This window comes from Pelobates fuscus, chromosome 2 (assembly GCF_036172605.1).
Source record: "Pelobates fuscus isolate aPelFus1 chromosome 2, aPelFus1.pri, whole genome shotgun sequence".
NCBI classification, from domain to species: Eukaryota; Metazoa; Chordata; class Amphibia; order Anura; family Pelobatidae; genus Pelobates; species Pelobates fuscus.
The window spans coordinates 363,805,957-363,829,546 of NC_086318.1; the positions used below are offsets into that span (position 1 = coordinate 363,805,957).

Here is a 23,590-nt window from a genome sequence, read left to right on the forward strand (position 1 = left end):
TGAACATGGTGTACATCAGCACTTCACAAACGTTTCCAGGGTCCAGAGACAGTGCCCTAGGCAGGTTACTAGTTTGCCCCCACATAGTGATGATTAATGTGGCCAGGCAAATGCATGGTTCCGTGGCCCCACATAACCCCTGGGCCATAGGAACCACCTAGGGTCGCCTTATCATTAATTCTGCTCTGACAGGGGCTAATCTTTGAAAATGTTTGGGAACTATAATTCCCATGGTACTCATTCCACAAGCTTGGTTGGCCATGGAAATTGTAGCTCACAACCAGTCATGATGCTCAGAGGCCTGGTTGGGCATCATAGGAATCCACAAATCTAGGTATTGCTTGGTCTTTAAGCATGTTTGTGAACTGTAATCCCCATAATATCCACACAGCCTAAATGCTTGGTTGAGCATCATTGACATGAAAAGAGGTTGTGTTAGTCCTGAGTGAGGAGTGAAATAAGGTGGTAGTAACCTCTCAGGATTCCCTTAATATCCCAATTAGAATCTGTTGAATACCCTGATGTGACTTCCATTTCCAAACAGTTGGCAGACAGACTTAACATACAGTCCACCAAAAAGATGATCTGCTCTGGAGGGGAAACTCAGATGATGTGAATGATTAAAATACAACAGAACCAGCTCTCCTCCGGTTTTCTGACTTTGTCTCCTTCAGGGACCATAGACATGGTTGGACTTGTGTGTATTTTCAAGGTCCCTCTGCGCACAACCCTATAGCTTGCTGCCTTACACTTCTAGAATGATACCGCATGCACAATTCTGACTGTAAGTAGTTTTGCTCCCTGTATTAGTCAAACCACCTAAGTACCCAAGGTGTCTTCAGGTACAACCTAAGGCAGCGATGGCTAACCTTGACATCATAAATTGTTTCTGGACTCCATTTCCCATGATCCTCAGCTAGGTTTTAGAGTTTAAAATCTAGCTGAGCATCATGGGAAATGTAGTCCAGAAACAAATTATGGTGTCAAGGTTAGCCATCACTGACCTAAGGCATGGTTCAGTAGTCCGCATTATTCCCATTTAAGCTTCAGACTTCATTTTTGTGTCAATTTGAAATATGGTAAAGATGGCAAAAATGAAGATTACATATTTTTGTAATTTATATTTGAATTTAGTATTATAAGATCAGTATGTTCAGAAAATAGTTTGATAAATAAAAATCTCTCTCATGATGGTTGTTTTTAATAAACATTCTCCTTTTATGATTCAAATACACACCGGGCAAATATTGTCTCAATGCTTTTAGTTTCTCTATGTTCATGAGTGAGTCAGTTCTTGTACTCTGCCAATGTTGCAAGCCAACAAAGCAGAATATATTTACAACTATAAAGTACTATTAAGATTTTAGAATTGCAATGTTCTTACAAGACTTGGTACATTACTCTTCCTTTAAATCTTTGTTGCCAGAGACAACAACAATGTAATTTGTAATTTGTCATGGTTGTGATGCTGATTGTGGCTCAATGAACTAAAGATACCATCTTTAATACAAAACTTTAATTATTAGAGAGCAATACTTATGTGCACATTAGTAGTTTAACCCAACTTTTTCTAGATCCACATGATGCAAGTTGCTTTAAACAAATGTAATCTTACATAGCTAATTACCAATAGCTGATTAGTATATGGTTTTGCTGGTGTTAAATACAGACACCCCTCCTATAATGGGTAGTTTGGTAACCTGGGTACTTGAAACTAAATGTGAAATTCTCCTTTCCACAATTCAGAAGTACATCCTGCATACACTATGCATATACTTCACACACACATCCCCAGATAGCTGTACACACTACACATACATAATGCATGTACCGACACAAATGTATTCAGGAACTATACACATGTCCACTTTATTTGTTGAAGCTGAGCTGAAAGTATTCACTTGATATATTCAACAATACATTGCATAGCATTAAGTAATTTATTGTTATGTGCTTGTGAATATAGTTTTACATATGGCTGCTAGATCCTATTATGTATGTATGTATGTTTGTATGCATGTATGTATGTGACAATGGTTCTATATATGCCAGTCCACATTTCATGGTATACATTAGGGGAAATATTCCTGCATCATTTGTTTCCAATATATTACAAACAGTAGCATTTTAATATGATTTGGAGCTGCATACATATTATCAATTGCCAGAAGTATTTAAAGGTTGTATTATTTGTGGCATGTGGGATTGTTGATTAGTGGTGACAACTTTCTTGACAGTTTGATTTTTTTTTTTTTGTATTCCAAAGAAGGTTTTTATTATTTTTTATATGGTGTTTTTGAGGGTAGTGTCTGAATAGTCTGGGCCTAAAGAATCATGAAAATGTTATAATTTTCATTTTGGTTCTCGAAGGAATTGGAAACAAATGAAGACAAATGTGTTACAGTTTGACTAGATTCAGAAGATTCATGGATAAGGGAAGTGAGTGATAGTCTGAATTGCCTTGACTATATAATTCCTTCTGTGTTTATATAAGGCACTACATGCAAAATTGTAAAACAAAATAAAATTCCTGTGTTTTCCTTTGACAAATATAACTATATATAATTTCAGAGTGCTACACACTAGATTATGCACTATACTCCCTTGACATTTACTTATTCATAGCTGAACGTGGGATTTACATAGAATTCCTAAATGTGCTTATTGAATTTTCAATAAAATCCCAAATGCCATGAACTAGTTTGCATGTGTGGAGATCATTCAGAAAACAGATTTTTTTTTTTTTTTGGCTAATCTCTTATTCTTAGTGAACTAAATCTGAAAGGAAACATTTACATTAATATAGCAAATTAAAAAAAAAAATCTCCTTCTCAGCTATAGAAGCAAAGCTGGGCTATTTTAGCCTCAGTTTTACCATTCAGATGTAATCTACATAAATCTGAATTTTGCCTGTGGTGCCAAGAAAAAGAGATGATTGATGTCTCTTAATGTTAATTTTATTTACTGATCAACAGAGAGGAGGTGCAGTGAAAAAAAAACTATATTTATACAATGATCAGTCACAACATTAAAACCACTGACAAGTGAAGTAAATAACATTGATTATACCATTACAGTTGCACCTGACAAGGGGTGGGATACATTAGGCAGCAAGTGAACAGTCAGTTCTTTAATTTCATGTGTCAGAAGCAGGAAAAATTGGCAAGCAAAAATAGTGACTTTGACAAGGCTACAATAGACATGGCTAGACCAGTGTTCCCCAACCCATTCCTCATGGACCACCAACAGTCCAGGTTTTGTCAGTGTCTCTATTGGAATAAAACAGGGAAATACATAAATCCTGGACTGCTGGTGGTCCCTGGGGACTGGGATGGGGAACACTGGGCTACACGACTGGATCAGAATATCTCTTGTAGGGTGTTCCTGGTATGCAGTGGTTAGTACCTACCAAAAGTGGTACCAGGAAGGACAACCAGTGAACTGGCATCAGGGTCATGAGCACCCAAGGCTCATTGCTGCATATGGGGATTGAAGGCTAGTATGTCTGGTACGATCACACAGAAGAGCTACTGCAGCTCAAATTGCTGAAAAACAGTGGCCATGATATAACGATGTCAGAACACACAGTGCATCAGAGTTTGTTGCATATGGAACTACGTACCCACAGACCACTCAGATGACTCCTGTCCACCACCGAATGCGCCCTCAATGGGGACAGGTGCGTCAGAACTGGACCATAGAATGGAAGAATATTCTCTGGTTGGATGAATCACTTTTTCTTTTAGATCAGGTGAATGGCTGGGTCTTGTGAAGTCAGAACTGGACCATAGAACAATGGAAGAATATTTTCTGGTTGGATGAATCACTTTTTCTTTTAGATCAGGTGAATTGCTGAGTCTTGTGAAGTCAGAGCTGGACCATAGAACAATGGAAGAATATTGTCTGGTTGGATGAATCGCTTTTTCTTTTAGATTAGGTGAATGGCTGGGTCTTGTGCAGTCCATCCCTTAAATGCATCAGAGCTGTTTCAGCAGTACGAGAGGGACCTTCATGATATTAGACAGGTGGGTTTAATGTTGTGGCTGATCAGTGTATATTATATATTTCGTACACATATAATGTATCATTTTTTTAAATTTTTTTTTACTGCTGCTCCGGTTTATCCCTCTATGGGCCGATCACTACATAGCTATATATATAGAGTTCAAAGTGTTGCCTTGGCCTCCAAATTCCCCGGATAGCTATAGCTGAGCAGTGATTGGCCCATATTTGCTCCCTTTTGGCATACTGATATTTCTCGCCTTGCGTAAGTCTAAGATTTAGTGAGATGTAGATATAAAGGGTTTATGTTTATTTAATAAACAATAGAGCAATTTATATAAATATGACATACGCTACCTACTCCAGTGTTGTCAAGTTCACTGCATTAATCATCTTTCAGCCATTGGTTCCTCACTGTTTGTATAGGGGCTGTGTTGAGAATCACGTACAAAGACATTACAAGTACTTATTGTATCATCATATTCTTGCTGCTTTTGACTTTTTTATATTAAAAACACCCTGAGTGTTTGTTTTGTTTTTTTACTTTTAGAAGTTTAAGTTAGTAGGTTTGTTGATGGAGTAACTGCAGGGTTTTCATGGCACTTTCTATCAATTATATCAAACCTTTCTTACAAAATACCAACACCACAGGGACGTTCGCTCAGCCTTATATTGTGAATTCTCGGCAGGAAATCTATTTAGAATGTGCCGGACAAAAGCTATCTGAGTCATTGTACACAGGGCTGATGAATCATAGTGTATGTGGATTGTAACAGTTAAGTGTCGTGGCATGCTGCTGATTCTCATATTCAGGGATTCACACTGAAGCTGCTCTCAGCATCTAGTAATGCACAATAATGTTTCTTAAAGTTTGAGAGACAGAAGCCATATAAATACCCATGGGGCGATAATGCAGGTAAATTTCAAGTGATGGACATTATTTATAGTCAATCATAGCTGCCATGGAGTCCTTGGTATCTCTAATATCAGAGGCTGACTGTGCCTGATAGGCCTTTGTAATTGAAAATATTTTATAACACTAAAATATCTCATTTTCACACGTTGATGTCTGCACTGATGAGCCACAACATTAAAACCACTGACAGGTGAAATTAATGATACGGATAATATCATTACAATGGCCCCTGACAAGGGATGCGATATATTAGACAGCAAGTGAACAGTCAGTTCTTGAATATCATGTGTTGGAAGCAAGAAAAATGGGCAAGCGAAAAATTGCAGTTTTATGCTCTGGGCAATGTTCTGCTGGGAAATCTTGGGTCCTGGCATTTATGTGGATGTTACTTTAACACGTACCACTTGCCTAGAGATCTTTGCAGACCATGTACACCTTCATGGCAATGGTGTTTCCTGTTGGGAGCGGCCTCTTTCAGCAGGATAATGGACCCTGCCATAATGCAAATATTATTCAGGAATGGTTTGAGAAACATGACAAAGAGTTCAACGTGTTGCCTTGGCCTCCAAATTCCCCGGATCCCAATAAGATTGAGCATCTGTGGGACGTGATGGAACAACAGTTCCAATCCATGGACACCCCATATTGCAGGACTTATGCTGCTTATGTCTTGGTGCCAGATATCACAGGTCATGTTCAGAGGTCTTGTGGAGTCCATGTCTAGACACATCAGAGCTGTTCTGGCAGCATATGGGGGACCTACACGATATTAGGCAAGTCGTTTTAATGTTGTGGCTGATCAGTGTATATAATCCATCAGTGGTGGCTAGTATAAGTAGGCCAAACCAGTAATTCATTTTTAGGTGCAACCAAGACAACCTTCCAACAATCTGACTTACTCAGTGTGAGGAAAAAAGAGATGAATCCATGTTGTGTACTCTGTTTTCGATAACTCCATAGCTACCGATGAAGACTGACACATGTGCTGAGTGTTTTGAGAACTGTCTCATTTCACCCTGCAGCCATTTGTAATCACCTCCAGAGACACCATTCTCATTCATTATAGACAGGCAGCCTGCCTTGTCCCAAATACATCAGTTCTCCAGGAAACCCTGAGGTCATGGGCCACTAGCCTAATCACAAAAGAGATGCACATTAAACCATACAATGCCATGCTTGCAATGGCTCTGCATGATTCCTGCCACCTTCCCACTGCAGTTCTGTGCCACTAAACAGCCCAGCACACACCCCACTGTATTTAATCTTTAGAAGAATAGTGATGTGAGCTGATGATCCACAACCCTTGGCAGTTAGTTGCTGGGTGCCTACCACAAAGATATTCTTGCCACAAGAAGGCTTACTGTCAAATATAATTTGCTCCATTTGTGGCCAAATTCCACCCTTTTTTAATGTAGACTATATATTACTAATTTACTCTTGAATTCTTTTTCCTATAAATTTGTCTATAACTTGGTAAGATGCTATTACTGATATGTTACACACTATGTTCTTCTAAAGAATAAATCCCCCCGAAAAAAGTAATTTATTATGTTACTGTCTTTCTTAATATTGATTAAAACTGTTACAAGTTATAAAATTAGGACAAAGTTTCCCTGAAAATGTCTACCCTAAAACTGTCCATTCTACCCAATTATTAATAACAATGATGAGGCAAGAGGAGACTGTAAAAAGCATTGAGGATTAAAAGAGAATTTCATATTTAAGGTCAGAGTAGCCGAGCTATATAGCTGAGTTAAATTTGAGGCTTATTCACTAAACATTAGTCCAGATGGCCAAAATCTAGTGAAAGGCACGATTTCCGACTGCATTGGCAATTCTCCGAATTACTAGCCAAAAATGATCGAAAATCAGTCTTCTTGAGCGAATCTGCAGCAATTGCCCAGGGAAAAATCGATGCGTTGGCATCCCAATTCTATTGAAAGTGAAATACTTGAGACTTAGCTGTTAGAGCACTCTGACTGCATGTATTGCATAGCATGAGACATTTTTCAACTCTAGCGCAATCACGGATGAGCAAACGGAATTTGCGGGAACTACTGCCTTTCCTAAGTTGGCCCAGAATCATGAACCACATCTCTACTGTGTCGCCCCCTTACTTTTTTTCTCATTGCTTTTTAAATTGCATATATTTGAACTGCTTTGTTTGTATGCGGTATATGCCTGTCTATATTGGTCTAATCTTCTTTCTCTAAATTTGAAAATTGTCTCAATAAACAGAAATTAACAAGACAAGCTATGACAGGGCTTTAGCTCTCATTATGCAGTTGCAATATAGCTGCTGATGTGTTAATATAACCTGTGACATTCCATCTGTCGTGCACCACAAATCTCACTTTGCTTTTGCAATCAATCTGATGTAGATCATAGCTGCCAAAATGACAGGGTATGATGGGAGATGCAGTCCACAGGAGCTGATATGATAAATGATGATGGGAGATGCAGTCCACGAGTCTTGAAGTGATAAATGATAATGGGAGTTGCGGTACGTTGGAGATGATATGATAGATAGTCAGGAGAGATATGGACCGCAGGCGAGCCAGAGTGATAAATGATGGCAGGGCTGAATCCTGCACAATCTGGAGAGTTATACTTTGACTTATCTTGTTCTAAGGGTTAATATATTTTGCACTTAATACCAGACTCTACAGAATAAAATTTATTACGGCATTATGCTACAATAAAACATCTTTCTAGCCGAGTAATAAATCCTAATTCTTTTCATGATTGTCCCTGTTATGTTTCCTTAGTACCTGTAATCTCTTTGTATTAAGCTTTTCCCATTCAATGAAAAATTGTTCTTGTACCTTACTTAGGATTATATCTATAAGGATGTTGTGCTGCAAGAATTAGATACATAAATCAGAGTTATTTCAAAGCCACATTTTAAAAGAACAACCTAGAATGCTTCAGGATAACCGACCTGAAGGCACCCTTGAGGGTTTTTTGAATTTCTACAATGCCTAGATTGTCTAAGAAAACCTCCATGAGTTCTGTTGTGTTTCTTAATTTCGTCCTTTAATTCCATATGCAGCCCACCCTAGCCTTTAAATCCAGACATTCCCTTACTTACATAGAAAACATAGATGTAACATGGGAGAGGATAGTATCATGTATTGTCATCACACTGGCTACCTCCCAAGGCCTACCTATAACATGTTTCTCTTTTTGCCATTAGCAGAACTTCTGTTGTGTTTGGATGTAAAACAAACCATTCTGGGTGCACAGAAATAATAACAAACGAAGGCTTTATACATCAGATTTATCTCATAGCCATGCTTCTCAGTAATGTAATCAAAACCGCTATATAAATGCCAAAAATAATAATAACATATTTCACGCCAGTTGGCGCTTAAGTGTAACAGCCAAAAGGTTTACTGCTCAATTTAACATATATATATATATATATATATATATATATATATATTTTTTTTTTTTTTTTTTATTTTTTTTAAAGGGGTTGCATCACTAAATCATATCAAACCCGATACACCATGTGTGTAAAGATAAACCTAAGATAAGTCCATACGTGTATAAACTAATTACTCACCTGATTACTGTACGAGAGGATCAAAACTAACTTCCTGTAAACAGAACCCAGTAAACAAAAATATATTATACATTATTTCAAACAACCCCATGACATCAAATACATAACAGTACAGAATATCATCATTCTTACAAACTCGAACTATTCATTCAGTATTATTTGCTGCAACCTATTTGGTACAAAACAGAGCTGCAATGAGTAAACCCAAGGAATACGATTTCATGTATATACACAATGTTATAAAAAGATGCTGAAAACATTTTCTTTATATTCTACATCTTAAAAAAATGCGCTGCACTAAATCAATATAGAGATAAGCAATGAGTAAAATTGAGTGCATCTCTCAATATTGATATATTATATGTAACCTGGCTGCACACTAGACAGTTGCACAGTTGTTGGATTGCGGAAGCAATTATTATTATTTTATTATTTATATAGCACCATCAGATTCCGTAGCGCGGTACAATGTAATTGTAACAAGACAATTGGATGTACAGGAACAGAGAGGTAGAGGGTCCTGCTTAATGAGTGAGATTCCACTCTAGAAGGGATGGTGATTGATGGTCTGCATGAACCTGGGATTTCTTAATAGTCTTAATAGTAAGGGCCTGTATGATGGCTTACCTAGCATATTGGAGCCCTGATTTGACTCCCACGTGACAAGGAGAGAAACAGACACCTGATGCTGCAAACTCCTAACAATTCCTGATTCTACAATTCCATAAATTTCCGCTGGAGCTAGGGCTAGTGTACTGTTTTGATTCATTTAAGTCTGATCTCACTGCATTTATACACATTTTCATTTCTCACGTATCCATCAAGCTCACTCTGAATAACGCTGTCGCCAATTATAGTTAGGAAAGGGGATAGTTCCAGAGGCGACCAGACCTTGCTGTTGTTTGCAGGCATCCTTTTCCTATTATCTGGACTGAACGGCGACGTGGTGTCTGTTTCGCGCTTGCCTTTGACGTGAGCCGTGGCGTTTTTCTGTCCGCCAATCAATGGAATGTATCGTGTGACGCCAGTCGCCCCGCCGTAACACTACCGTAACATTTCCTATGGACCTACAACTGAAGGGGTTCCAGGAATGATGCGGCTTGGTTCGGTTGTATGGGCAACTTTTATAATAGAAACACTCAAAATAGCGTAACAAACCGTACCGACCGGAACCGTTCCGCTCAGTGGAAACGAGGCATTATAGTATCCCTTTAATACTTACTGCACATTATTTTGAGTTTTATTGCTGTTGATCTCTCTGATAAACTTACACACACTGCGCATTATTTTGAGTTTCATTGCTGTGAAGCTCTTTAATCACAAATACATACTTCAAGGATAGGGCAAGGATAGGAACTAGGGGCACCTAGTAGGTATGTATATAAACAATGCAATCCATCAACTATTCCACCCTTATAATTTAAGGTGACAGATATATGTGAGATACTTGCTTATCTTGCAGACTAAGACATCTAGCAGTCAATGTGTATTTATGATATGTGTAAATAAGACATCAGTGAATTGCCAGAATGTCACGCCACACAATGAAGAACCGTTTGCCTTTGTATCACTATTGCTATAAAATTCCCTAACCTTCTATGAATGTGACCTATATATAGCAAATCTATTTCTGCATACACCATTATATGATCTCCTGTGCCTTCCTCAGCAGTATTCTGACAAACAAATCAATCATAGGTTTTTTCTTGCAAGGTGCCCTTAACAGAATAGGAGAAGCTGTTTTGTCATTTGCCTTTTGGAAAGCAAAGCTAATTTGGCACTCATTAGTGTCTATTTTGCATTTGAGCATTTTACTTTGGGGTTTACTTGGGTTTTAGTAATCATGACTATATTAACTAACGTTAATATATGTCAAAACGTATTTGTTAAAAAAAAAAATGTCCATGTCAATCTTAGAAAATAAATCCATGCATGTCCTTTAAAAGGAATATTAAACATAATTAATAAACTAATTTCTGACATGTTGTGGTACTTGGAGTTTTTAAAAAAAAAAAATGCATGAAAGCAGAGAGAGTGTAAAATATTTTTTTTTAATTTTATAACAACCATAAACAATCTTTTTTTAAGCAGCATAATTGAATAATAAGTTCAAATTTAAGGAATGCTTCATAAAAAGGACAGCTTAAAGTAACACAATAGGGTCAGGAACACAAAAATGTATTCTTGACTTTATAGTGTTAAAACCACCATTTAGGTTATGGTAGCTCCTTTAGAAAGGGTTAAAACATACCTTATTGTCAGCGCCACACGGATCCGCCGGCACTGGCCCCATCCCTTGGTGACATCATTAGAATTTACGATTTCTAGCCATCTCACCTTCTTGCCGATTTCAGCCAGATGGACTGAAATTGTCAAGAAGGTGGGATTGGGGCGGGGCGAATGCTATTTTAGGTGCCAATCAGCACCTCCTAATAGATATGCATTGAATCAGTGCATTTCTATTAGGAAAATTCAGGGTCTTCATCTCAAGAGTGGCCACAGGAGGTATCCCTAGGGGACAATGTAAACACTGCCTTTTCTCTGAAAAGGCAGTCTTTACATAAAAACTTTGCAGGAAATGATTATACTCACCAAAACACCTACATTAAGCTGTATAATAATGGTTCTGGGGCAATGACACAGTGCCTGCAGTTTCAACAGATTCTAGAATCGTTATGAAATACTAAGTTTGACTGTGTTGGAATTTCACTGAAATTCCACAATCAGAATGAATGTACCTTAATAAAAACATCATGTAAACTAGACTGTGTAAGAGACCTCCAATATGACTAAGGTCATATTAGTAATATAACTATGATTAGGTTAAAGGTGACATAACCTAAGAGATGTTTATTTCACCGTAATGTGACTGGATAAAGCAGACATCATCACGTTATGTAATAATAAGACGCAATCTAAACCTGTCTAGATAGATAGATGGACAGACAGAACGACAGATAGATAGATAGATATAATAGATAGACAGACAGACTGACAGATAGATAGATAGAATAGATAGAATAGATAGATAGATAGATAGATAGATAATTTCAAAGCTCAACAAAAGTGGTTACATAAAGTGCTGCATCAGTGATTACAAACCTAGACAAATCCTCGCATACCCAAAGATAACAATATTCTCAATAATTTAAGCAAATTGTCTGCACTTGCCTGTACTTTAGGAAAAGCATGTTATGGAGATTAAATACAGTTAAACATAGAGCAATACACAGCAGAAGCTGGAATTAATGAGGAAGTATTATTCATTTTTATTTACATTGCTTTTATCTTTCTAAGCTGCGTTCATTAAACTCTGAACTGTAGAGTCTGAAATCTGAGTAACAAAATTCAGGTTAAAATAACCAAACTGTGACTACAGCTGGCTTGGAGAATATCTTCAAATCAGTTAGCAACGTGTCCCTAAATATTGCCATTTGGATTCCAATTTGCCATAATCTGGAGTTTAGTGAATAACTCTGTACAAGTGTACCCAAGGTAATCCTATATTATTTCCACTCAGAAGAACCATATGATCTATGAGTCGTGACACCAGGCAAAGGACTACTTACTGCCTCTCCTCTTGTGCTCATCCTCTCGTGCAAATGCAGAAACAGTAGCTTGAGCATCTAAGTGTTGGCTGTGATACCCTGAGAGTATCAGTTGAGAGTCTGAGAGCCCACTTGCCCATATTGAGCACATACCCATACACATCAGACGTTTCGGTATTGAAAGTAATGGGTCTCTAGCACCTACACACCCTAATTATTATTATTATAAAATTATTCTTACGCAAGGGACCTGCAATCTGTTTGGGACATGGGTGTCAGTGTTTGAGTTTCGCCTGCGGCTTTACAAACTGTAGAGTCGTTTCTGATCATAGGTAAAAGTAAGCGATATATGGTTTTAGATTTTGTTTTTTCATTGCAAAGTAATGCATCAAGCAATCCCCATGAATAAACGGGATTAGAAACAAATAGATTATGGATATTATATAACGCCTCCGCTGCAGCAAACCTCTCAACATTCGAAGACGTCAGCATGTCTGCTGACGTCTTTCGAGTTCTCCTCCAATAGAAGCATGTGTGGCCAAACGCTGGCATCCTCCGATCAAATATTTCCTTTAACAGCATTTGGTTCTAGGATCAAGTTTCACTGGAGGTGGATTTAACCCTGAAATGTAAACATTGCAGTTTCTACAAAACTGTAGTCTTTTGTATTGTAGGGTTAAGGACCACTGCACCCACTCCACTTCATTGAGGTGAAGTGGTCTGGGTGACTTTAGTGGTCCTTTAAATTGTTCCATTAAATAGAAATACACAAGGTCAATGCCTGCAATTTTAGGTAACTCCAGGAAGTTTCATGCACTGACATACATTATGTTACGCCATACCTAAAAGCATTGGCTTTTCTAAGTTAAGTCTTCTATCATGAAACCTTTGGTCATCTGAGCTAAGGAACATAAAATCATCCATTTCATTTCTAGCTGAATCTATTCCCCACTTTATATCTTCCCAGAGGCAACAAAAAACGTTTCTTCAAAATAATGGCGAGAAGTGCATCTTAAAAGATATTCTCCTATTCTTTCTATTAATGTCAGGTTGGAGAGCACATAAAGGTCTAAATATATTCTGAAAGCGAAAAAGAAGTATCTGAAATGGATCATTGTCCGTTTGTGGTTTTGTGTTTTTTTTTTCCCTTTTCATTTACTTGACTTCTAAGGACAAAAGGACTTTAAACAGCTTGTAGCATGTGCAGAATTTAGTCTGCCCGTGACACAATGAGATGTTAGTGAAATATAAACCATTCTTGTGTTCAAGATAATCTAAACAGTAAAGTTGTAGTAAATGGCAAAGCATAGTGATTGATGTGAGCTTTGTAGCAGGGACAATATATGTTTTAAATGGACTTTGGGGGCATGCATTTAACATTTTGTCCTATTTTTATTTCTCCTACCAGATTTTCCTAAATAACCTATCTGCACACAATAATTTGCCAGTGATCTGCATAATACTAGGTTTTAGCTAATGAGTGTCACCCGATGGTATTAACCCATACCTCTCGTTGTGCTATTCACCAAGACTTTGGATGGAAGAATAGTATAATGCAACAAATTACGTATTTACTGTTAGAACAGATATAGTGACCTTTTTTTTCCACCATCAAAATTGGTCCTGACAATGTTTCGACCTCACAGGTCATTACAAACTGACCCAAATGCTGTATAGTTATTTATTCTGCTTATTGATGGACTGGGCCTGGAGCAAGGACCCAGAACAATGAACTCACTGGAGCACAGAGAGGTGTGTGCAGAGTGCCTGTGCTATATATAACGGATATTGAGCAAAATGAAAGGCCATCTATCCTCTTTTCTTTTCCAAATGCCTTCCAGCTAGGTTTAAAGGAACACTAAAGCATTGTGAATACAAAACTATATTTCTAACTCTTTAGTGTCCCTGTCCCTAGTTAAATACAGCTCTCCCCCTGTTTTCTATAAAAATCATACAATTAAGCTTTTTACTTACCTTTACTTACATTTTTTTCAATCCTGGGGCTCCCTTGGCACTACTTGCTGCTCAGCCTCCAGTGACATCATAAAAGAGCCATGGCTTCCTCCACAATTGTCCAATCCAATGATCTTTATAGAGAAGCATTGGGGATCTGATGCACATGCGCATTTAGCACTGCGAGGATCCAAGCATTCCCATAGGAAAGCATTGACTCAATCGGTATCACATGACCAAGCTTTATTAGGTCAGTACAGCGAAAGTTCCTCTAGTGGCCGTCAGGAAAACAGCCACTAGATGTGGGTCTAACCCTGAATTGTAAACATGGCAGTTCCTAAAAGGACAGGATGACTGCATTGAGATAACGTGATGACTAATGGTCTTTTAAAGGTGTAATTGTATCTACTAAATAAAGCTATTGAGTATTAAAAATAATTATAGACTCCCAGTTCCATTCTCGTTCTAGGCTTGTTTCTAGAGTCATGAGAATTCTTGACTTTTATCACTGGTTTGTAACCTCACAATCTGCTCAAACGCCTATCTTGTGTTTCTCTGCAAGTACTGTCTGCTAACAATGCTCTAGATTCTAGAATCTAGATCTTCCATAGTATATTTGCAGGAATTCCCTGTTCTTCTATATTTGTCAATGTGAATTCCATTACCAAATTTATTTACGACTTTGGAAACTAAGCATGACTTAAAAGGCGGTTTCCCTAGAACAGACATACTTTTCTCAGAGATGCGGCTCAACAGCTTTCTTGTGGTCAAAGTTACATAACAAAAGGACTAAAATATTTTGAATAAATGGTGAATTAAAAACACAAAACAATATAGTTGCTAAGTTGCTATGCACACTTTTGTGTTGCAAACTGATAGATTTATTTCTAATTTTTTGCCCTGTGACTCTTCAGCATACTAAAGCTGTTTTGCCTGGTGTTTGAGATGTAAAGTGATAAATCAGACCCTTTAGGTGTCATACCCTTTAAGGGTTATTACAGATCACTAAGAAGAGCGTCTGTCCATTCCATTAGCTCTGCGGAGGTGTCACTGCCCCAGCTCTACACGTGCTAATTTCTATTGAAATCAGAACTTTTATAAACTGCCATAAAGATGACAGACTCCAGACACATATAGCACTTCAACAAGCTGAATTGCTTTATTTGTGTTAAATTCTCCTTTAATAAAATGAGCACCAACATGTTAGATAATAAGAGGAGGTCACTGTGACCCTGGACATACATAGAAAAATAACTCTATGTATCCTTCCTGGCAAAACATGTTATTTGTTATTACCGATCTGTTGTTCTAAACTAGACTTTACATTCTGTACATACAGATATTTAAAATAGTAATAGCTAAATATAAAAATCAGAGACACACACGTACATATTGTAACATATGTTGGCTATGGTAGTATCTCAGTAATGTAACTGTCAAACTGTTTCTATGTCTGAATTATTTTTTCTTCTTAATCCCGCAGGCAATGTATATGTTCTATGCTCTTGCTATTGTATGTGATGACTTCTTTGTTCCGTCCTTGGAAAAGATTTCAGAGGTAAGTACAAATTGAAAGTATCTTTTTAAATAACAGATTCATGCTAATAGTGGGTAACAGTGGTTCCTGCCTTCTGCCCAATTTCTGTGTTGAATGACAAGTGTGTAAAAATGTATGTTGAGAAAGAGTAATATTGGGTCATGGTTCTGAGCGTGGAACAATCAGCACGGACATTTCATTGGTTTCCGTGGTGACTGTTCCACTTTTAAAACGTTGATCTGTTCTGTACAATACCTCTATCAGTTTCATCTTCAAAAACATAGGAATGTGATCTAATTATTGGTAATTTTTTTTGCAGATTATGTATAAAAATAGACACAAAATGTTGCTATTTATTACATTATTTTATTGAACTTCAGTTTTATTAGCATCTTGTATTTTGTGTTACCTGGTTTGTAAAAAAATAAAAATCACAAATATGAGAATGAAAGGTCACAAGTTTGACATTAAAAAACGCAAATAAGAGAATAACGAGTCACAGATGTGCCCCATTGATGTATAAAGCCTATTTTGATATTTTATTCTTTTTTTTTTTTTTTTTTTTTTTAATTCTTTATTTTTGTTGCGCAAAAAGATTAACAATCATGCTTGTTATGCCACAACGGCAACCATAAACATTTCAAGAGACAGGATAGTATGGCATGTAATTGATAACTGCACATTTTATTTTTTTTCACAAGTTAAATCAAGATGTGTCAGTGAATGAGTATATATCAGGGTTGATGGAGAAATGCTTGTAACCTGACACTGAGTGATTAAATATAGTAAGGTAACACGCTATTGAACCATTAAACATGTGAACTCAAGATGTGTCAGCAAGAGAATATGCATAAGGGTTAATGAAGACATGCTTTGTAGCCTGACACTAAGTGAGTAAATATAAAAAGGTAATTCTCAATCTATTCAGTAGCATAGTAGCCGCTGGGAATTAATCTAAGGACACAGAGAAAGGACAGACTTAGCTGTACTATGGTCTCATGCTGGACAGACTAATTTCAGCCTATGCCACAAAGAGGTCGCCTTGAGCCGGCTCCCTTCCCTGTAAACTCAGTGTCCTCTTTCTCTCTCAGGCAGGTCGGTATGTCAGGCTGGACTTTAGGCTTGCAGGTTGCTGGGGAGGGACTGTGCTTCTGCTTTCTTTCCACCCGAGCTCCTTTTCCTGTTGTTTTCCCAGGGGGTCTCCGTCGTCGCTTGGTGCAGGTATAGGTCTGGGGTCGCTCAGGATGCTTGGGAGACTTCCAGGCGCTTGGGTGGCTGGGTTGCTGTGTCACCGCTTGGGCCCTCAGCTCAGGGCATGGTAGATGTTCCAGTGGTTGTGTGCTGGGGGTGAGTTGTCTGTCAGAGATACGCGCCCAAAACTCCTGGCAAAGTTGGTCAAATCGAGCCTCAAAGCTTTCCCTCCATTTCAGGCTGCCAGTGACTTTCTGGGCCTGTAGGATCCGCGGGTCGGCGGCCATTTTAGGCTCACCATGCGGTCTCCAGCCCGGTGGGAGAGTCAGAGGGTGCAGAGAGATGGGGTTCCCCAGCGGGGACCGGGATATCCCCCACCGGTCCAGAGGGGGGGGTTGCGGGGTATCAGGGCTGTTGCTGAGAGATGCGCCCGCGGCGACGGGAGATCGGCCGCCTCCCCCGACTGCCTGGCTGTTATTCCCTTCAGGCCCCATGATTAGACTGCCTGATGGCACGGCTGTGCAGCGTGTTTCATGCTTGCTGGTGCTGCCGGTCCTAGCTGCTTCAAGTTGGTGCTCGGGCACAGTTGAATGTAGTTTGCTAGCAGAGGAAAATTGGCTTTTTTCTGCCTGTTTGTGCAGGAGCCGAGTTGCAGCACGTCTGGCCATCTTGGCTGCCAGGCCCCGCCCCCTTGATATTTTATTCTATACCATTAGTGGTGGCTAGTGATGTCACGAACATAAAATTTTCCGTTCGCAAACGCGAACTTCCGCAAATGTTCGCGAACGGGTGAACCGGGCGAACCGCCATAGACTTCAATAGGCAGGCGAATTTTAAAACCCACAGGGACTCTTTCTGGCCACAATAGTGATGGAAAAGTTATTTCAAGGGGACCAACACCGGGACTGTGGCATGCCGGAGGGGGATCCATGGCAAAACTCCCATGGAAAATTACATAGTTGATGCAGAGTCTGGTTTTAATCCATAAAGAGCATAAATCACCTAACATTCCTAAATTGTTTGGAATAACGTGCTTTAAAACATCAGGTATGATGTTGTATCGATCAGGTAGTGTAAGAGTTACGCCCGCTTCATAGTGACAGACCAAACTCCCCGTTTAACGCACCGTAAACAACCGCAAACAGTCCATATGCACAACCGCAAACTCCCCATTTGCACAAGGTTGGATACCAAGCTAGCCATGTCCCGTTCCTTGTCCTCACTGATGTCATTGAAGGTCTCTTCCTCCACCCAGCCACGTACAACACCAAGGGTCCCCGAAAGGTGACAACAGGCCCCCTGTATTTTTTTTTTTTTAAATGTACACTACTGTTACACCAGATATGAGTTGCACTGGTGTGAAAAAAAAAAAAAGCAGACTGATGTTCTAGCCCTAAAAAGGGCTTTTTGGGGTGCTGTCCTTACAGCAGAGATCAGATGAGTCCTTCAGGAATTTAGTGGACACTGAATACACTAGCCTAGCTATCGATTTCCCTATTAAATCAGCAGCAGCTACACTGTCCCTCCTCTCACTAAGAATGCAGCTTACGGGGGGCGGGGCCTAGCTGTCATGGAGGAAAGACGCACTTCGTGTGAGCAACCTCAATATCTCACTTTAAGCAGCTATCAACAAGCGAATTTCACCCCAGAAGGGGATGACCCAGCAATGTTGCTCCTACCTGACCGACCCGACATGCTTAATAGCGGTCAGCAACTCGACAGAGTATTACTCACCTCCGCGTGGCAAGTGTGGCCTGGTGCTCACCGGGCGGGAGAGGTGGCCGATCTTCCGATCCTGGGATGCCCAGGAGCAGCTACTTCCTGGCAGGAGCTCCGTTACCCCCCCTCGGACCAGTGGGGGTTATCCCAGTCCACCCCTGAGAGGCTGTCTGGAGCTAATGGACGCACAGAGCACAGCCGCCCAGGCTGACATACTCATCTGCGACTCTCCCAATATGGCGGCAGCCGCGTGTCCTCCTGGTACCAGCAAAGCATGGCAGGATATTGAGTCTAAGCTGGACAGACTCTTTAATCAATTTTGGAAGCAAATAACAAGCAGGAAGCCCCAACAAGCTCCACCACAGCCCCAGCAAGCTCCACCACAGCTAAGCGAAGCAGTCCCCATTAAAATCCACCAAGCAAAAGGCGTCGAAGACAGGACCGGAGGCACAAACAGAAATCCAGAGCCTGCCCCACATCAAGCGCTCGCCTCCACCTTAAGCCACCACAATCTCGCACCGGACATGAAGCACCACCGGGACATATCCGACCACCCGACAAAAAAAGCTTCCACCACCTCAAGCCGCGAACCCGGCACTCAGCCAGAGACTTGCCTTTGTTGTTCCAGGTATCAGGGACTCCCAGGGTCTGCACCTGGCGCCCAGAAGGGATCGGATGAGCACAAGCAGTAAACAGCAGCCTGCCAAGCATGTCCCACTATAGCCGATCCTCAAACCATGCCTAAGATCACATGAACTGCTCTCTGCACATTAACTAATCGTAAAGTAGCAAGCGTTTAAACATGTCATTAGTTCACCTCCTAAAGAGTTTATTGTCCTAGTTCCTTACATGCCTTTACCTTAACCGTTCATGTATTATGTTATTCACTAGTCTCATCTCATGGGGTGACTCACACTTGATTTATAACTAGTGGTGGAGCTGCTGATATAAATACACAGTTGATAACGTGCAAGCTACACCCTAAACATGACAGCCATCTTTCACAACAATGTACTGCTATATACTCATGCCCTCAGTGCAACTAGCCATGATATATGCACGTTCAGCCTAGCATGCTCAAATATAACACACTTCTGTCTAAAAAAAAAATAAAAAAATAATGCAGCTTCAGAATTAATCTAAATTGTATGCTGTCTAGGAGGTGGGAGGGTCTGAGAGGGAGGGTCTGCTGCTGCTTACTCAATGATGACGAATAGGGGGCGAACCGAACATCGCATATGTTCGCCGTCCGTGGCGAACGCGAACAAGCTATGTTCGCTGGGAACTATTCGTCACAAACCGTTCGGGACATCACTAGTGGTGGCTGGTAGTATATGCAAATATTCAGAAATACAGCCAACATACAGCCAACCTATAATGGAGGTGCCCTATATACACACTTAAAGACCAAAAGATAGTAGAGGCATTGAAATAAAGCTGTCTGGCATGCGCTCTCAATAGATGGTCAGTATGGATTTTAATGCTTCACAATACTACAGATAAAATATAAAAAAAGATGGTGCAGAACGTTCTATGTCAAGAAGAAGAGCATATTTATTGCACGTACGTTCGTAACTCAATTAAAAACATTCACAGCATACCATTATAAACTTCACACAATCTGATAACTCCCAAACCACCATGCCCTACGTGTTTTGACCCAGTGGAGTACTTCTTTGGGGACTCAGGGGCTCTCAGTGAGGTGACAGTTTCATTAAAATTCTGATAAAAAACAATAAAAACACAATCAGTATACACACGAAATAAGTGTACAACTATCCACACCAAGCACCATCTTTAAATCTTCCTCCCTCTCGTATAATTTGTCGGTCCATCCATTCAACAGCTAATCATGTGTATTCATTCTATCTATCATGGAGATGGACTTGGACACTGGCGTGGTGACGTCACGTAGTAACAAGTCAACAGATTAAATGTCATTGAGTCACATAAACAGCAGTACACCCAGCAGGAAGGTGCCACCTACATATAAGAAGTTACATCCCCTACACCAGATTGGCACATGGCTATCCAAACACAGACTTCTCAATGAGCTGCATTGAGAAACCTTTCAAAAGCTGGTGTTCCTGGCAATTACCTACCAAGTGAGTTTATCTTCTCAAAGCCTAACCAGGAGGACACAACACCTACCAACTGTCTGATTTACAGCCAGGAGATGTTATGAAAGTGCTGATTTCTATTGAAATTAGAATTTAATAAAAAATAAAAAAGGAGACACAATCCTCAAATATAAATGTTCATGTGTTTGGAGTGTTACTTTAATTAGGCAAATGAATAATAATTGTGCATAAAAATTTGCATTTGTTTTATTTATTGCAGAGGTCACTTAGATAATCAGCAAAATATGTTATTTGGAAAGGGATGCTTAAATATTTGCATACAGCTGTACATACATAAAACCTAATTATACTTCAAAGCATATACACTATTATCTAAAAAGCACACAAACCCTTTCAGTGGCTCAGAATGTTCCTTTCACTAGCGGTACTAAATACACACAGCTCAACAGTCCCAGGTTAGGCCAGTTAGCCATGGCTTTGGTTCTGTCCTACAATCCCTGGTTTGACAGTGGGACAACAAAGAGCAAGTCCACATACAGTGTATTGCAAGCACCTCATTGAACCACTTCTCTGCACAAAGTACACCAAGGGAATCAAGCCCAAAAGTGGGGCTGGCCAGCACGGCTATCGGTCAGCCTGGTGAATTCACGACAGCCCCCCTTAATAGGCAGAATAGTCCTTATTGACAAGGCAAGTCCTCAGCATGTCACTGGTCTGTCCGAAAAAAAAAACCTGTATTTTAAAATTAAAACACATATGAGCCTAAGAAACCAGGTCATAGGCCTTTTGGGTGTTTAGACACAGGAGCAAAGAATCATGAGGTGTAGAAGAATAAACTGTTGATGTCCAAAATAGCATCATCGTCTTCCAAACGCTTGGCCTCGGTCTAATTAGTTTTAATCAGAAATTATTCCAATCTATTAGAAAAAAGAACATTTTATAAATTATTTTTTTTACAGTAGTCTACATTAACATCTATTATACAGAATATAATTTTTTATTTAATGTCAATATTGCCCAGCATGTCCTCATGAATCAAGGAAACGTCTCTACAATGAACACACCTGCCAATGATACATTTATTCTAATTATAATTCATAGGATAGTGCTTCACATTTTAAATTAAATATAAATCATTCATCTTAATGTTGGATCCTTTCTAAATATAAAACAATAGTATGTCCTTTTCTATCTAGTAAAAACATAATTAAAGCAAAATATTTTTGTTAAAGACACAATTAACAATTATCCTTACTCTATAAAATCTATAATGAGAAACTATGTTCTCATTTGCTTAGAAAAGAATGCCACTGACCGTGCATATCACACATATGCAATATGTAATAAGGGGATTCACATTAATTTACACAGGCATGCTGTCCATAATCTAATAGTAACATAGAGGGAATTTAACAATCATTCTTAACCTCGTTAATGCCGAGAGCTGAGATTCTCATTATCATCAAGCTTGAAATGGAATTAGTTGATTAATATGTAGCTCCCTCAGGGTAGTTTTGTAGCAGTGCGCTCACATGCCATTTAACCCCTTCCCCATTGCACACTTTCTGGTCCATTGTGTGTGAGGTGTTTAGTGTGGCATCATTCATTGACACTGTAAATGCTAAGAGGTGTGGAGAGAGACAGTTAATTTGTTGGTTGGGTGAAGGAATAGAGTAATATCATTGTGGCAGTGACTTTTTATTTTTTTATTTTTATACTGCCTTCGGTCTCACATGTATATACATTTGGTACATGGTTTCATTTCTGTCAGATGAACATAGAAATGAAATCAGAAACAGAAGGCACAGACCATACTCGAAAAAAAACATTCTCTTAGTGCTCCACAATCCGGGTTGGCCAAATTCCTACCAGGTCCCAGAACAGAACCCTGAGGGGTACCAATTACCACTTTTGTCCAGCCTGTAAATTCACCATTAATGACAACTCTCTATACTCTCTCAAGACAATAATACCCAAGAATTCTAATTTTCATCTAGACCAATTTCTTTTAGTTTGAACATTAAACTATTTTGTGGAACCGTATCTAACAACTCGGCAAAATCCAAGTAGAAACCATCAACTGTAACACCCTGATCTATATTTCTACAATTAAGTTAATTTGACATGGCCTAATAACAATGTTCTTCTCAACGAATTCCTGAATAGAATCCCTTAATACGCTTCAAATACTTTCCCAGCCGCAGAAGTTAAGCTCACAGGTTTATAATTTCCAGGCAAATGTTTGAACCCTTTTGAATATAAGAACCACATATGTCAAGAAAATAATCCTGAGAGAACAATTTGTTTTCACATTTAGCTCCCTAAGTACTCGTGGGTGAATACCGCCAGGCCCCGGTGTTTTGTTTAACATCATGCCTTTGATTTGTCTGATTTAAATGCTTTAGGTACCCTTTTATTATTTTTAATTAGTTGGCTTACCTTCCCACTAAGCCACATTTGTTTAAATGTGTTTCTTTTATATTTATTATCCAATAGTTTATTTTAGTTGAATGTAACTTTTGTTAATGAATCCTGTCCCTGAGTTCTTAACTAAAGAAATCTGCTCACTTCCTAGGCCAAATCCAAAATTGTTGTCTCAGAGAGCCATTTTTGACAACCGGAAAAAAACATGCCCACTGCTCTCCAACATATGATGAGTTAGTTAATCTTACTTAATCTTCGAAGGATGTAGTCTCTAGAATCAATGATCCAACAAAACTGTGTTTTAATGCTTGAATCCACTATTCAAGTTGATCCCAGTGATGTCCACCTAATAATGTCTGCAGATCATTGGCGTTAAAGGACAACTATCAGCTCCAATTCATTTTTAAAATTTAATAATCATTTCATCAGGTTTTGGAGGAAAGTTGTGCAAAAATTGAGGAAAAAAATGCATCTCTACCTTTAGTTATGACAAGGTCCTTCAGCCATATACATGCACCTTGGGTTGGACAGTATTTGAAAACCGACAGTGTCTATTGTCTTCTCTGCTTTACACACTGCACAGAAGTAAGGAAGACTACTGAGGCTAAGTGTCGGTTTTCAAACAATGTCTGACCTAAGAACATGTATAGA

The 23,590-nt window shown here is 39.1% G+C and overlaps 1 protein-coding gene across 1 annotated transcript in view; it reads left to right on the forward strand.

Annotated features, from left to right (window-relative positions):
* Positions 1–23,590, forward strand: part of SLC24A3 (solute carrier family 24 member 3) — a 345,921-nt gene that overhangs the window by 204,431 nt on the left and 117,900 nt on the right. Inside the window, exon 4 of the mRNA XM_063443684.1 lies at positions 15,471–15,545. Coding sequence (XP_063299754.1) covers positions 15,471–15,545 — 75 coding nt within the window. The remainder of the gene's footprint in view (positions 1–15,470; positions 15,546–23,590) is intronic.